Source organism: Otolemur garnettii, unplaced genomic scaffold, assembly GCF_000181295.1.
Source record: "Otolemur garnettii isolate 467f Iridium unplaced genomic scaffold, OtoGar3 scaffold00145, whole genome shotgun sequence".
Lineage (NCBI taxonomy): Eukaryota > Metazoa > Chordata > Mammalia > Primates > Galagidae > Otolemur > Otolemur garnettii.
In genome coordinates this window covers 1,395,160-1,409,610 of record NW_003852540.1, presented here as the reverse complement: position 1 = coordinate 1,409,610, position 14,451 = coordinate 1,395,160, and the positions used below count along the sequence as shown (strand labels likewise).

Here is a 14,451-nt window from a genome sequence, read left to right as displayed (position 1 = left end):
CTGGCCATCCCTCCTGCCCTGCTATGCTTTGCTTCTGTCCCTACCACCTTTCACCCCATTCTCCCCAAACTCTAGCTACCTACTGATGTTAAGTCAAGATCCTCTTTTAACCCTCCCCTTATTTTTCTCCTCCTCTTCTTGGAGCCCTCTGTCCTCCTACCCTGTGGCTGCCACTTTTTAGTCCTTGCAGTGCCCTCTTCTTCTCTGACCTTGCCCTGATGGGCTCCTGGGAATTCCCCAGGGTTCTCTGCTGGCCACACCCATGCCTACTCTCTCCTCCTTCCCCTCTTTTCTTGATTCTACCTGACTCCCTGATGCCCAGAGAGAGCTTTGTGTGATTTCCAGCTTCTCACTGTGTGTCTTTTGAGCCAGGTGTGTTTTAGGGGTCTAAAAGGTACTGGCAGGAGGACCCCACTATGAGCTCCTTCCCCCTTCCCTTCTCATCATTACGTATTAAGCTTTTATTACAGATCAGCCCCTATGCCAAGTCTCAAACATGAAGAACCCTCAGTGGAAGGTATTCCTGTCATTCCTGTGTTACAAATGAGGAGATGGAAGATCAGAGAGGTTAAGTGACTTGCCCTGGGTCACACAGTGAACATGTAACAGAGTCAGGATTCAACCTATTTGACTCCAAAGCTGGTACTCTGAAGCTCTGAGTCCTATTGCCTCTGGAGGCTGCCTGTTGCTGCTAATGGACCTGAGTGTCTCCCCACCCAGCTGGGAGTGGCTCTCTGGCACACAGTAGGTGCTCAGGGAAAGCTTGCAAATGAATGCATCATATGAGGCTACCATGTTTGTCTTGGCTGTGCAACGAGATTGTTCTTTCCACACAAGAGACGAGCAAAACTTGGCTCGGCACCTGTGGCTCAAGCAGCTAAGGCGCTAGCCACGTACACCTGAGCTGGCGGGTTCGAATCCAGCCCGGGCCCGCCAAACAACAATGACGGCTGCAACCAAAAAGTAGCCGGGCATTGTGGTGGGCACCTGTGGTCCCAGCTACTTGGGAGGCAGAGGCAGGAGGCTTGCTTGAGCCCAGGAGTTGGAGGTTGCTGTGAGCTGTGATGCCATGGCACTCTACCCAGTGTGACAGCTTGAGGCTCTGTCTCAAAAAAAGAAAAAGAGATGAGCAAAACCAACTGGATCCTAGAAGCTCTACAGCAGCTTGAAAAAGTGGGGGGAAAACAGGACCTGATGCCAGAGGACCTGATGACAGAGGTCTCAGGCTACTGTCCTTTGGAGGTGCCCTTAGTGTCCTCTGAGAGGTCATCACTTTTTAACTGACTGTATAATCCTGGGCAAGTCACTTCCTTTTTTTTGTTTGTTTGTTTGTTTGTTTATTTGTTTTGAGACAAAGTCTGACTTTGTTGCCCTGGGTAGAGTGCCGGGGTGTCACAGCTTGAAGCAACCTCTAACTCATGGGCTCAAGTGATTCTCTTGTCTCAGCCTCCTGAGTAGCTGGAACTGCAGGTGTCCTGCACGATGCCTGGCTATTTTTTGAGATGAGGGTCTTGCTCTGGCTCAGGCTGGTCTTGAACCTGTGAGCTCAGGCAATCCACCCTCCTCGACCCCCAGAGTGCTGGGATTACAGGGGTGAGCCACTGCGCCCGGCCAAGTCAGTTCCCTTTCCTCATCTTCAGCCTCCTGGCTCTAACTCAGCCCCTTCACAGACCCCACATGAGATACTGACCTGGGAGCATGTCTTAGTTTCCTGTGTAAAAAATCACCACAGACTTGGTAGCTTAAAACAAGAGTTTATTTTCTCAAATTTTGGAGGCTCCAAGTCTCTCGGCTTCCCTCGGCCAAATCCAAAGCATCAGCAGGGTCACGTACCCTCTGGAAGCTCTATGGGAGAATCTTCTGTGTCTTCCAGCTTCTGCTGGCTTCTGGCATTCCTAGGCTTTGGCTGCATTGCTCCAGGCTCTGCCTCAGGGTCACACCGCCTTCTCCTTTTCTGTCTCAAATCTCCCTCTGCTTCTATGCAATGAGGACACTTGTGATTGCATTTAAGGCTCACTTGGTTTTTTCTTTTTGTTTTTGAGACAGAGTCTCACTCAGTTGCCCTGGGGTTGAGTGAGTGTCATGGCATCATTGCTCACAGCAACTTCAATCTCTTGGGCTCAAGTGATTCTTTGGCTTCACCCTCCCAAGTAGCTGGGAATACAAGTGCTCGCCACAACACCCGGCTATTTTTTAGAAATGAGGTCTCGCTCTGGCTCAGGCTGGTCTCGAACCTGTGAGCTCAGGCAATCCACCCGTCCTCCCAGAGTACTGGGATTATAGGTGTGAGCCACGGCGCCTGGCCCTATGGCTCACTTGTAATCCCAGCTACAATGTCTATTTTCCATATAAGATAACACATACAAGTTGCAGAGATTAAGAATGGAGACATCTGGGGTGGGGGGCATCAGTCAGCATTCCACAGAGTAGGTAGAGGGTCCTGGTGTTGGGGTTTTGCACAGACCTTGGCTCCTTGGTTAGGATAGCCCCAGGGTGAGGGTGGGGCCAAAGCAGGAAACTGTAGGACACAGGACTCCAGCTCAGCCAGCGGGAGAACTTGTAACACTCACAGCTGAAGCGTGCCAGATAGGAGCTACATTGGGAGGAGGGTAGTGAGCTTCCCATCCCTGGGGGGCATGTAAGTAGAAGATGGACAGTGCTTGCCTGGACCATTGTGCAGGGGATCAGTGTAGAACTTTTAGGTCTTCAGGAGCTCTCTTGCCTCCGAGAGTTTGTTAACCTGGGTGAGGAAGGAGGACATGAAGGGCTTGGTGGCTAGGGTGTGTCCTCTGGCTGTATCTCTTGCTCAGGGGCCGCTGGAGGTGCCCACCTAGGTAGTTTGCCTGAGTGATCAATCCTAAGTCTCACAAATGTCTCAAGAACCTGCCAAGGCTGTCTCAGACCAGGACTCAGAGGCAGCCAACATTCATGTGGGATTCAGGGTCACTTGACTGGGCTGAGCCAGAGCCTTGGACAGCTTGGAAGCCTGGGAAGGTTCTGAGAGCACCTTTAAGCTGCCTAAGGACACCACGCTTAGTCTGGTAGCCAGAGGGCCAGGAAGACCTGGCTGTGCCCTTGAGGGGCTGTGTGACATCAGGCAAGTTCTTGCCCTCTGTGGGCTCCACAGTCTCTCCTATACATTGAGGGAAATGGGGTAGAGGAATGAGCACAGTCCTCAGCTATTAGATGGACATTTCACAGACATTGTTCAGGGAAGAGGCATTTTTTTGTGGCACTCAGTTTGTTAATAATCATAGAGTTGCACCTAACACATTCTAACATCTTGATGGGGACCATGGAATTAACTGCTGGGCATCGGGCCATCCAGATGTTTGGGTCCTAGAGTGGATACTGGCCGAGTGTAGAAGGTGGGTGGGGATAATGGTACTTCAGGCCAGGGGAACACTGTGGACTGATTCAGGGAATCTGGCAAGTGCAGGGCAAGTTTAGAGAGTTCCCAGGCATTTGTGCAGAGTGAGGGAGGAAAAGAGAGAAGAAGTTATATAGGCCAGCAGGGCCAGTCCCATAGGGCCATCAGTGCTGTCTGGGAGCTTGTTCAGAGGACAACAGGGAGCCACTGTGGGCTGAAAAGATCTGGTTAGGTTTGTGTTTTCAAGAGTTCATGTTGGTCACAGATTCAGCTATCCCTTTGAATTACTTTTAAAGGAGGCTTGAGTTGCGGAATGGAACAGGAAGATGAAGATGAAGATTCAAATCCTGGTTCTGTCATTTACTAACTAGATAAACTTGGCCTTAATCTTCCTCAGCCTCACCTTCCTAATTTGTCCATCTGGGAATTTGGGAAGGGATCAATGAGTTCATTCGCTTAACACACATCTCTTGTGTGGCAGGCTCCATGCTCCCAGCATAGGGTCAAAATAGTGAACCAAACCTGTGACTGTTCTCCAGGAATTCCCAGGCTGGTGAATGATCCTAATAATAGAGACACACAGAGAGTGCTATGGGAACTGATGGGAATGAAGGGATCAGCAAGGGAATAGGGAAAGGCATTCCCAAAGAAGAGACATTTGGGATGGGTCTTGAAGAATGAGTAGGAGTTTGGTAGGTAGAAAAACTGGTGAAAGGTGTTCCAGATGGAGGAATGAAAGTATGAGGTGGGGACCAGGATGGGGAGAGCAATTAGTCTGGGGAAAGACAATAGAGATGGGGCATGGGGTTGAAGTGAGCCAGATCATGAAGAGCCACATACATTTTATGGAGTTAGGACCAAGTCTGGTGGGTTTTTGGGGGTTGTTGGGGCTTTTTGGGCGGGGGTTGGGAGGGGCCTTGTTCGGTTCGTTTTTTTGGAAGGCCTTTTTGGGGGGCTTTTTTGGGGGTTGTTTTGGGGGGGCGGTTTTCCAGGGGGGGTTTTGCAGGGGGAGGCCCTCGGGGTTGAAGCAGGCCTAGAAGTGGGTAGGAGAGGGCATGAAAGCAGGAGGCGGTGCTTGGAAGGGGTCAAAGGCAGGGAGTGGAAGATGAGGCTCGACGGGGTAGTGTGTGGGCGAGGCTCAGATGGGGGTGAGTGTATCATAGGAGCTCACTAAATATGCATTCCTGTGCCCCTGTTCCTCTCAGTGTCGGGGCTGGAAGGAGAGAAGAGTGGGGCCAGAGTAGGACCCTAGAATTAAGATACCTGAGTTGGGCAGGTTTGGGTGGCAAGAGGTAGAAGTCACTGGGGATGTGGTGAGCCAGGGCTTGGGGTGCTGAGTGGTCACCCACACAACCCGTGGCATCCCCAGGATGAGGCAGGAAAGGGGGTGAGTATGGACAGGGGAGGACCCATGTCCCTAATCTGGATCCCCAGGCCCAGGAGCATCAGTTAGGAGGGCAGGGGAAGGTTAGGTAAGGCTGCCCCCTGCCATGTTCCCTGTAGGTACCAGACCATTTACCTGGGCTAGGTGGCTAGACCGGGGGCTGGGTGAAGGATGAAGGGCACCACTCTGACTTAACTGAGCTGACCAACCTTTCTCTACACTTCCCCATCAGCCTGATTTTTGGGGCACTGACCATTGCGACTGGCATCATTGGGGTCATCCTGGGAGCAGAGACTGCAAGGAGGTATAAGAAGATCAACCCAAGGGCTGAGCCCCTCATCTGTGCCTCCAGCCTGCTTGCCACAGCCCCCTGCCTCTACCTGGCTCTCATCCTGGCCCCCACCACCCTTCCCGCCTCCTATGTAAGTGAAAGTGAGGGCCCCTGGGGAGGTGGCCTGGTGTGGGTGGGACTCCTGTTCATGTAGGCTCAGACCGCGTCAGGTCCTCATGTAGCTTATGTTGACTGTTCCCTCCTTCTCAGTAGAGCTCGTTAGCCCCGTTTTACAGATGAGTAAAAAAACAAGAGACTTGGCAGGAGTCATATAGTGAGGAAGGGGCAGAACTGCAATATGAACAGAAACCTTTCTGACTCTAAAGGGTGCTTCTGAGCTCCTGGTTCCTGTGTTGATTTGAGATAACGGGACTCATTTATTTCCAGGGCATATTGTGAGCCCAAGAAGAAACAGGGTAATTCTTCCCAGCTTACAGATGAGGAAAGTGAGGCCCAGAATTGGTCATAACCAATTCACATACTGCTTTAAAGGGTGACAAGAGTGATAATATTAAGTTTTCCAAATCATCCCATCACATCTTTCATGCACCTCATACTCTGGCTACACCAGTGACACGGGCACTCACATCTCCCAGCCTCTGCTTGTGTCCATTCCCTCCACTCAGGGCATCATTTCCTCTTCTGCACATCCTGGAATCCTGGTCCTGCAGGACCCAGCTCAAAGGCCGCCTCCAAAAGCCTTCCCAGAGCACCCTATACTTGCGTCAGAATTCATGTTCCCATTTCAGCTCAACCCATGTCAGCTTCTGAAACTAAGAAGCCCTGTGTGTACAGTGTCCTCGGCTCCTCACAGTCCCAGCCCTGTCTGTCTCCTCAGATGGGAAGGGGCCACTGCTTCTGGGGAGAGGACTCCAGCCCAGCCGCAGCCAGATGGGCTGGCGCTCTACTCCCTGCCCCAGATCCAAGGCCCCGGCCCCTGTTGCTGGAGACGAGGCTGCCTTGCACATGGGCTCATTAAGCAGGCTGGATTTGGAAAGCAAATTAACAATGGCTTTATTGTGTTCCTGCCAGCTTGGGTGGGTTTCCCACCTGTGACCAGGTCCTACAGCTTTCCCAGTCATACTGGTGAACTTAAGAGGCTGGTCCTGTGGAAAGCTAATCTTTGGTTCTACTTCCAAATAAAGCTTCTCTCCAGGACCAGAAAATTGCCCTGGGAAGAGATGGAGCTACAGATGAGTTCCTTCCTTCTTGTTCCATCTTCTGTCCCTCATCTCAATGCTGCTCTTCCCCCCTGAGGTTCTGACCCCTGTGGGGCTGAGCAGATGAGGGAGGATGACTGGAAACGGGCCAAGTATTCCAAGTGTGAGGACTTGTTTTTGCTGTCAGCGCCCTCCACGTGGCAGATGCTTCTGAGGGTGTTTTGGGGCCTCTGGCCTGGGCGTTTGCTTTGTCCAATTCCTCCATGGGAGACTTGTCTTTCTGACGGGGCCCTCCAGCTGGGTAAGGAGTCCTTACTGGGGGGCGCCTTCTCATGACTGTCGGGTTCCCCTCCATGGAGTCCATTTGACCCCCCGGGCTCCCAGAGCTGCCCTCTCTCTTTACCCCTGCCCTTCAGACTACTCCATTTGCCCTCAGGCTTCCCCAGGGACTCAGGACTCAGGGTCCATGCTCCCTGAATGCCAGATGACATGAGTCTGGGTGCCCTGAGATGTCCTCTGTGAATACCCCTCAGGCCACCTGGTAGAAGCGGGTCAGCATTTAGCTGGTGTCCAGCCATGAGGAAAGGCCAACCTTCCTTCCTGGCAAGCACTGCCTTCTCTCTGGGGGTCACCTGAAGCCCCTCACTCAGCTTAGGGAAGAGATTCTTTCACTAAATCCCCATCATCCTGGCTCTCCAGCTCTTCTATGCAAGCTGGCAGTGGGTGGCCGCACAGGACAGATCCTTCTCTCTCACCAAGTCCTGAAGGTATGTCTGGCACTTCTTTCAAGGTGTGGGCACTGCTCATCCGCTGTCCTCAGCCTTGGGCTTCAGTGGAAATTTCTGCAAACCAGAAAAGTCTTGTTGTCATTCCTTCCTGTACATGTTCCTGTTTTGTCCTTGGGATGCTTTGAGAAGGTTTTTTTCTCAACCCACTTGACAGATTGGAAAATGAGGCTGAGGTAGCGGTGGACAAATAGTGGGACAGATAAACCTTCAGCTCAGCTCTGAAGACCCCTAAGTCTGTATTCTTTGTGCCACATTGATCCTTGTCACCCCTGTGGGAGGGAAACAGAGCCTGGCATACCCCAAGCACTGATAAATGCCTTAATACCTATCAACTGACGGAGCAGACAGTGGCTGGGGCCATCACTCTGGCTGGTGGGTGCTGGTAGGGGCTGAGGGGCCTGGGCTTGTAGGGAAGCTGAGTCCCAGGCAGATGGAGGCCCCGTCAAAGGCCTGTCCTGTACCAGCTGGCTGGGGCTGGGGACCCCCTGCCAGCTCTGCTTCTGCCACTGCTTTGGTTGGCTCTGGGAGGCGGTTCCTTGGCTGTGTTTCGGGGACACAGCTGCCCTCCCCCACCCTGCAGCCTGGCGCATCTCCAGAGCTGGATGGCTCATCTAGAAATGACATTGTGTCTTGGCTGACAAAACCAGCTTGAGAAACTCTTCTCTGGGCCTCCCCCAGGGCTGGGAGGCTAGAAGGTGCAGGACAGCAGGCAGGGTCAAGACATGTTCATCCTCTGGTGCTGGGACCCTGCTGGGCCTGGCATGGTGCCCAGCATGCTGAGCCTTGGGGCCAGAACTCCAGCCCTTAACAGGTGGTACAGGTCTCACCCCATCCCCATGGCTCTGTCTGTGCCTCTGTGATCCACTGGATGTTCTGACTTGTGATTTAGACTCCAACTTCTCCTCCCCACCAACCATCACTCATAAAGCCTTTAACATCTCCTAGATCTACCCTCTCCTCCCCCCCCCGCCCTGCCCTGGCATCCGATGGCACCCCACTAGATGTTCTGATCTGAGATTTAGGCTCCGGCTTCTCCTCCCCAACCATTAGTCATAAAGCCCTTAACATCTCCCAGATCTACCCTCTCCTCCCCACCCCACTGCCCTCCCCTGGCTCATGCCTTGCTGTCTTCTCTAGGACTGTCCCTGGAGCCACCTTCCTGGCCTCCTTGCCTTCCTGCTCACCTACTACAATCTGTTCTTTGCACACTGCCAGAGTGAGCTTTCTGATACCGCCAACCTTCCCTGCTCAAAAGTCTTGTGTGCTTCTGGAACTAGGTCCAACTCCTCATCCTGGCATGCAAAGCTCCTCACAAACTGCCCTGACAACCTCAGGAGCCTTACCCCATAACAGTCCCCTCTCATTCTTAGGACATGTCCTGTGCTTTCCCCTCTTCTTTTCCACCACCTCTACCTCCTCCTCCAAATGCCCAACTCATTCTGGGCCTTCGAGGGCCAGGCTGGCACAGTTTCTCAGCAGAGCCTTCCCTGAGTGCTGGGCCTGGCCCCTCTCCCTCACCTCCTTCATGCTCCCTAGCGCTGATCTCTCAGGTCTCAGTTATTTATGCTCTGGACTCCTCTCCTGGCCTGTGAGTTTTAGCAGGACCCGTGTCTGGTTGTAGTCTTTCTCTGTGCTCCAGCCTGCAGTACAGTGTCAGGCCCATGGGGATGGGGTGCTGGTGAATCATTGCTTGCTGAGTGAAGTGTCCAGTGACAAGTTATCTGCATTCTTTGGTTTATTCAACAAACATTTATTGCCAATTAAGTGGCAAGCTAGTTTAAATGCTACGGATATAGCAGTGAGGAAAACAGACCAAATATTTCTGTCTTCAGGGAACTTATGTTCTAGTTGGGGGAGTCAGACAACAAGATAAATAAAATTCACAATATTTTATTTTATTTTATTTGAGACAGAGTCTCACTTTGTCACCCTAGGTGGAGTGCCAGGGTGTCATTGATCATAGCAACCTCAAACTCGTGGACTCAAGCAATTCTCTTGCCTTAGCCTCCCAAGTAGCTGGGACTATAGGCGCCTGCCACAGCACCTGGCTATTTATTTAGAGATAGGGTCTTGCACTTGCTCAGGCTGATCTGGAGCTCAGGCAATCCACCCACCTCTGCCTCCCAGAGTGCTAGGATTACAGGCGTGAGCCACTGTGCCTAGCCCACAGTATTTTAGATAGTGATAAATGCTTAGGGCTCAGTGCCCATAGCTCAGTGGTTAGAGCACCAGACAAATTCACCAGGGCTGGTGGGTTCGAACCTGACTAGAGCCTGCTGAAAACAATAATGACAATAATAACAAAAACAACAAAAAATAGCCAGGTGTTGTGGTGGGCGCCTGTAGTCCAGCTACTTGAGAGGCTGAGGCAAGAGAATCACTTAAGCCCAAAAGTTTGAGGTTGCTGTGAGCTATGATGCCATAGCACTCTACTGAAGGTGACAAAGTGAGACTCGATGTCTCAAAAAAAATAAAAAATGCTTAGGAGAAAAGTAGAGTGGGGAGGGGAAGTAGGGCGCATGTGAGGTTGTAGCTGCAATTTTATGTAGTGTGGCCAGTATTGAATAAAGGCCCGTAGGAGGCAAAGGAGTGAATTCTGTGGATAGTTAGGGGAACAGTCTTTTAGTCAGAGGGAACTGCAACTATAAAGAGCTGGAGGTGAGAGTGTACCAGGTGGGTTTAAAGAATAGTGAGGAAGCCATCTGGTTAGTACAGAGAGAAAGAAGGGAGAGAGGGAGTTGAGGACAGAGATGATGGGTGCTAGATCATGGAAGGCCTTGGGGGAACTGGGTGGAATTGGCATTTATTGAGAGTGAGGTAGGGTTTTGTTCTAAGAAGTGGGAGACCTGGCTTTTGTATTCTGTGTCTATTGAGATGATCACGTGTCCTTTATTACATTAGTGTATGTGTTGCATTGATTGATACTTTTGTTTAACCAACCTTGCATTCCTGGGTTTTATTCTCCCTTGGTGATGATTTTGCTGGATTTGTCTTGGTACTGTTCTGTTGAGTATGTTTGCATCTATATTCTCAGGGGATATTGGTTCTCAGCTTTCTTGTAGTGACTTAGTGTGGTTTTGGTGTCAAGGTAATGGCCTCAGAATGAGTTGGCAAGTGCTCTTCTCTCTTCTGTTTTCAGGAAGAGTTTATGAAGAATTTGTTAATTCCTCTTTAAATGTTTGGTAGCGTTCACCAGTGAAGCCATCTGCTTCTGGGCTTTTGTTTGTGGTAAGTTTTTTGATTCTTAACTCAATATTTACTTGTTATAGGTCAATTCAGATTTTCTATTTCTTCTCAACTATTTGGCTTCAGAAGTTCCTGTCTAAGAATCTGTACATTTAGTTTAACTGGTTAGTCTAATATGTTGGCAAAGAGTGGCTTATAATATTTCCTTATAATCCTTTTAATTTCTGTGAGGTCATTGAGTCAATTTTTCTTAGTAATTTTAACTAAAGATTTATTAATTTTGCTGATTTTTTTTTGAGACAGTGTCTCACTATGATATCCTCAGTAGAGTGCCATGGCATCACAGGTCACAGCAACCTCAAACTCTTGGGCTTAAGTGATTCTCTTGCCTCAGCCTCCCGAGTAGCTGGGACTATAGGTACCTGCCATAGCACCTGGTTGCAGTTGTCACTGTTGTTTGGCAGGCCTGGGCTGGGTTCCAACTCACCAGCTCCAGTGTATGTGGCTGGCACCCTAGATGCTAAGTTACGGGGGCTGAGCCCTGATTTTTTTTTTTTTTTTAAGACAGTCTTAGTTTGTTGCCCTCAGTAGAGTGCTGTGGTGTCATAGCTCATAGCAACCTCAAACTCAGGCTCAAGTGATCTTGCTCAGCCTCCCAGGTAGCTGGAACTATAGGCGCCTGCCCAGCTAGTTTTTCTATTTTTAGTAGAGACATGGTCTCACTCTTGCTTAGGCTGGTCCTGAATTCCTGAACCCAACCAATCCACTGGTCTCAGCCTCCTAGGGTGCTAGGATAAGAGGCGTGAGCCACCACACCTGGCCTTTGTTGATCTTTCCAAAGAACAAACTTTTGGTTTCATTGATTTTTCTCAATTGTTTTTCTATTGCTGGCTTCTGTTTACTAGAATCACTCTGGCTGCTCTCTTGGGAATAGTCTTGGGGGCAAGTGCAGAAGCAGAGGCTGTTGTTAGAATGCTGGTGAAAAGACAGAAGAGTTAGGAGGCTGACGCTCAAAAGCCGGTAGAGATAAGGGGATGTGGCTTGGACTAGAGTGGCTGCAGTGGAGGTGGTGAGAAGTGGTTAGATTACAGATATATTTTGAAGGTAGAGCCATCAGAATTTCCTGATGGGTTTGATATAGACTATGAGAGAAAGAAGAGTCAGAGATGAGTTCTAAGATATTAGCCTGAGCAGCTAGAAGGAGGGAGAGGCTGTTAACTGAGATAGGAAAGTGAACAGGAGTGGTAGGTGTTTGGGTGGAATGTCAAGAGCTTGGTTTTGTACATTCTCAGTTTATGGGGGGAGGTTGCTATCCAGGTGAAGGTGTTAGCAGATGATTGGATACCTGGCTACAGTCTACCACGTTGGATGTCATTGGGTTTTGGAGAACTGAGGGATCAGCATTAAAAAGGGTGTCCAGGGGGGCTGGGCACAGTGGCTCACACCTATAATCCTAGCATTCTGGGAGGCTGAGGTGGGTGGATTGCTTAAGCTTACAAAATTGAGACCAGCCTGAGCAAGAGTGAGATCCTGTCTCTTCTACAAACAGGAAAACTACCCGAATGTTATGGCAGGCACCTATAGTCCCAACTACTCAGGAGGCTGAGGCAGGAGGATTGCTTGGGCCCAGGAGTTTGAGGTTGCTGTGAGCTATGATGCCATGGCACTCTACCCAGGGTGACAGAGTGAGACTGTCTTAAAAAAAAAAAAAAAGAAAAGAAAAGGTGTCCAAAGAGGCCTGAGGAATTGGCTTTTTCGACACTTTTTTTTTTTCTTTCTTTGGGCTTCTACATGGGATGAGTCAATTTATCCTCTTCCATCCACCCAAACACCCATTCATCCATCTGAATGATGGATGGATGAGTTCACTTCTTAGGTTGCAGGAATCAAAGACTTTCTTGTACTATCTCTGCTGTTGAAGGAGCAAGTCCTGGGGAGATAGGCCCTGTGTTGTTCTTGGGAAGGGCCCAGGGGAAGGTAGCATGTATGCTAGTGTGTGCATACATCCAAGTGTGAATGAATTCAGGCCTGTGAATACGAGTGTGTATATGTGTGCTTTTGTACGTATCCATCTCTGAGTAGGTGTGTGTTCATGCTACATGAATATTGTGTGTACATGTATATTCACATTAATTTGTGCACATGTATACTAGCAGCGTGGAGGTGTGAGTCCATATGTGCTGCTTTGTATATTTGTCTGTGCATGAGTGTGCATGCACGTGTGTCGGGACATGTGGATGATTGCGTGGGCTGTGTGTGCACATGTGTGTCTGTGGATGAGCACGACTTTTCTCCTGCTGCTTTTGTGGCTGTAACTGCACCGCGTGGGAAGAAGGGGTTTTTGGCAGCACGGCGTGTCTGCTCCCAGAGTTCCTGAAATGGGGGCCAAATTGTGCTGCCTATTTCAAAGAAATGAGGTTTTCTGTGCATATAAAGTCTGCTCTGGGGCCTTCCCTGGGGGAGCCCAAGCCCTGTGGCCACCTGCAGGTGCAGAGGGTTCCATCTTTCTCTTCCATTTTTCCAGCCCTCTTGGCAAGGGAAGTGGACTTCCCGGCTGTTAATTAGGGTCCAGACACATACACAGCAGGTCTTGGCTCACACCCCCTTCCTTGGCCTTCCTCCCAGAGCTGCTGTCCTTCAGAGGAGAAGGGGTTTGTGCTTAGATGGGGGACTGAGCCAAAGGTAGGGGCTTCACTATTGCTGACCTAGGGTCTGGAGACGTGGCTAAATGGTGGCAGTTTTCGCTGGGGCTTTGTAATCACAATGGAGGGGCAGGAGCCAAGGCATGGGAGAGAGCGTGCAGCAAGGTGACCAAAAAACCTGGGCGCACTCCTTTTTCTCTTTGTGCTGGCTGTGTGACCTAGGGCAGGATCCTGACCTTGCTGGGTCTCAGTTTCTCAGCAGTAGAGTGGGAGTGCTGCTATTTACCTCTTGGTTTCATTGAGCAGATAAATAAACTCTTTTTTTCTTTGAGACCAAGTCTCGCAGATTCTCTTTGTTGCTCTTGGTAGAGAGCTGTGACATCATAGCTCACAGCAACCTCAAATTCTTGGGCTCAATTGCCTCAACCTCTCCAGTAGCTGGAACTATAAACACCTGCCACAACGCCTGACTACTTTTTTTCTTTTTTTTAGAGATGGGGTCTTGCTCTTGTTTAGGCTGGTCACAAACTCCTGAGCTCAGGTTATCCACCCATCTCAGCCTCCCAGAGTGCTGGGATTATAGGTGTAAGCCACTGGGCCCAGCAGATACCATATGAACTTTTGAGACAGCTCTCATTAGTATGGGTAGGTAAAAAAACATAGAGGCTTAGTGGCTGGTTGTGGTGGCTCTTGCCTGTAATCCTAGCACTCGGGGAGGTTGAGGCAGGTAGATTGCCTGAGCTCAGGAGTTCCAGACCACCCTGAGCCAGAGTGAGACCCCCATCCCTAAAAATAGTGTCTCTAAAAATAGCTGGGCATTGTGGTGGGCACTGGTAGTCCCAGTTACTTAGGAGGCTGAGGCAACAGAATCATTTGAGCCCAAGAGTTTGAGGTTGCTGTGAGCTATGATGCTACAGCACTCTACTGATGGTGACAAAGTGAGACTCTGTTTCAAAAACAAACCAACAAAACCTTTGTTTTGCTCATAAATATGCAATTTGAGCAAGGCTTGGGAGCGAGAGTGGATGACTTGTGTCCTTTCCACTTGATGTTAGGTAGACAGCTTAGGGGTTGGGGGATGGATCATCACAGGCTGGAGCCTGTCTGGCAGTTGATGCTGGCTACTGAGACCTAAGCTGCAGCTACTGGCTAGAACACCTGCCCCTAGCCTCTCCATGTGGCCTGGGCTTCCTCACAATGTGGTGGCTGGGTTTAAAGGAGCATCTTGAGTTGGCGCCTGTAGTTCAGTCAGTAGGGGGCTGGCCACATACACTGAGGCTGGTGGGTTCAAACCTGACACCGGGCCAGCTAAAACAATGACAACTGCAACAAAAAACTAGCTGGGCATTGTAGTGGGTGCCTGTGAATCACTTGAGCTCAAGAGTTTGAGGTTGCTGTAAGCTATGATGCCACGGCTCTCTACCAAGAGTGACCAAGTGAGATTCTATCTCAAAAAATAAAAATATATATATATAAAAAAAACCAAATAAAAAGATAAAAAAATTCAAGGAGCATCTTGAGATAGAGAGCCAGGAGAAGCTGCCTTTTATGACCTGCCTTTGAAAGTTACTCTTGAAAGTTATACTTTTG

General features: G+C 49.9%; 1 protein-coding gene across 1 annotated transcript in view; it reads left to right on the top strand.

Annotated features, from left to right (window-relative positions):
* Positions 1 to 14,451, top strand: part of SPNS3 (sphingolipid transporter 3 (putative)) — a 52,630-nt gene that overhangs the window by 22,225 nt on the left and 15,954 nt on the right. Inside the window, exon 8 of the mRNA XM_003799110.2 lies at positions 4,987 to 5,176. Coding sequence (XP_003799158.2) covers positions 4,987 to 5,176 — 190 coding nt within the window. The remainder of the gene's footprint in view (positions 1 to 4,986; positions 5,177 to 14,451) is intronic.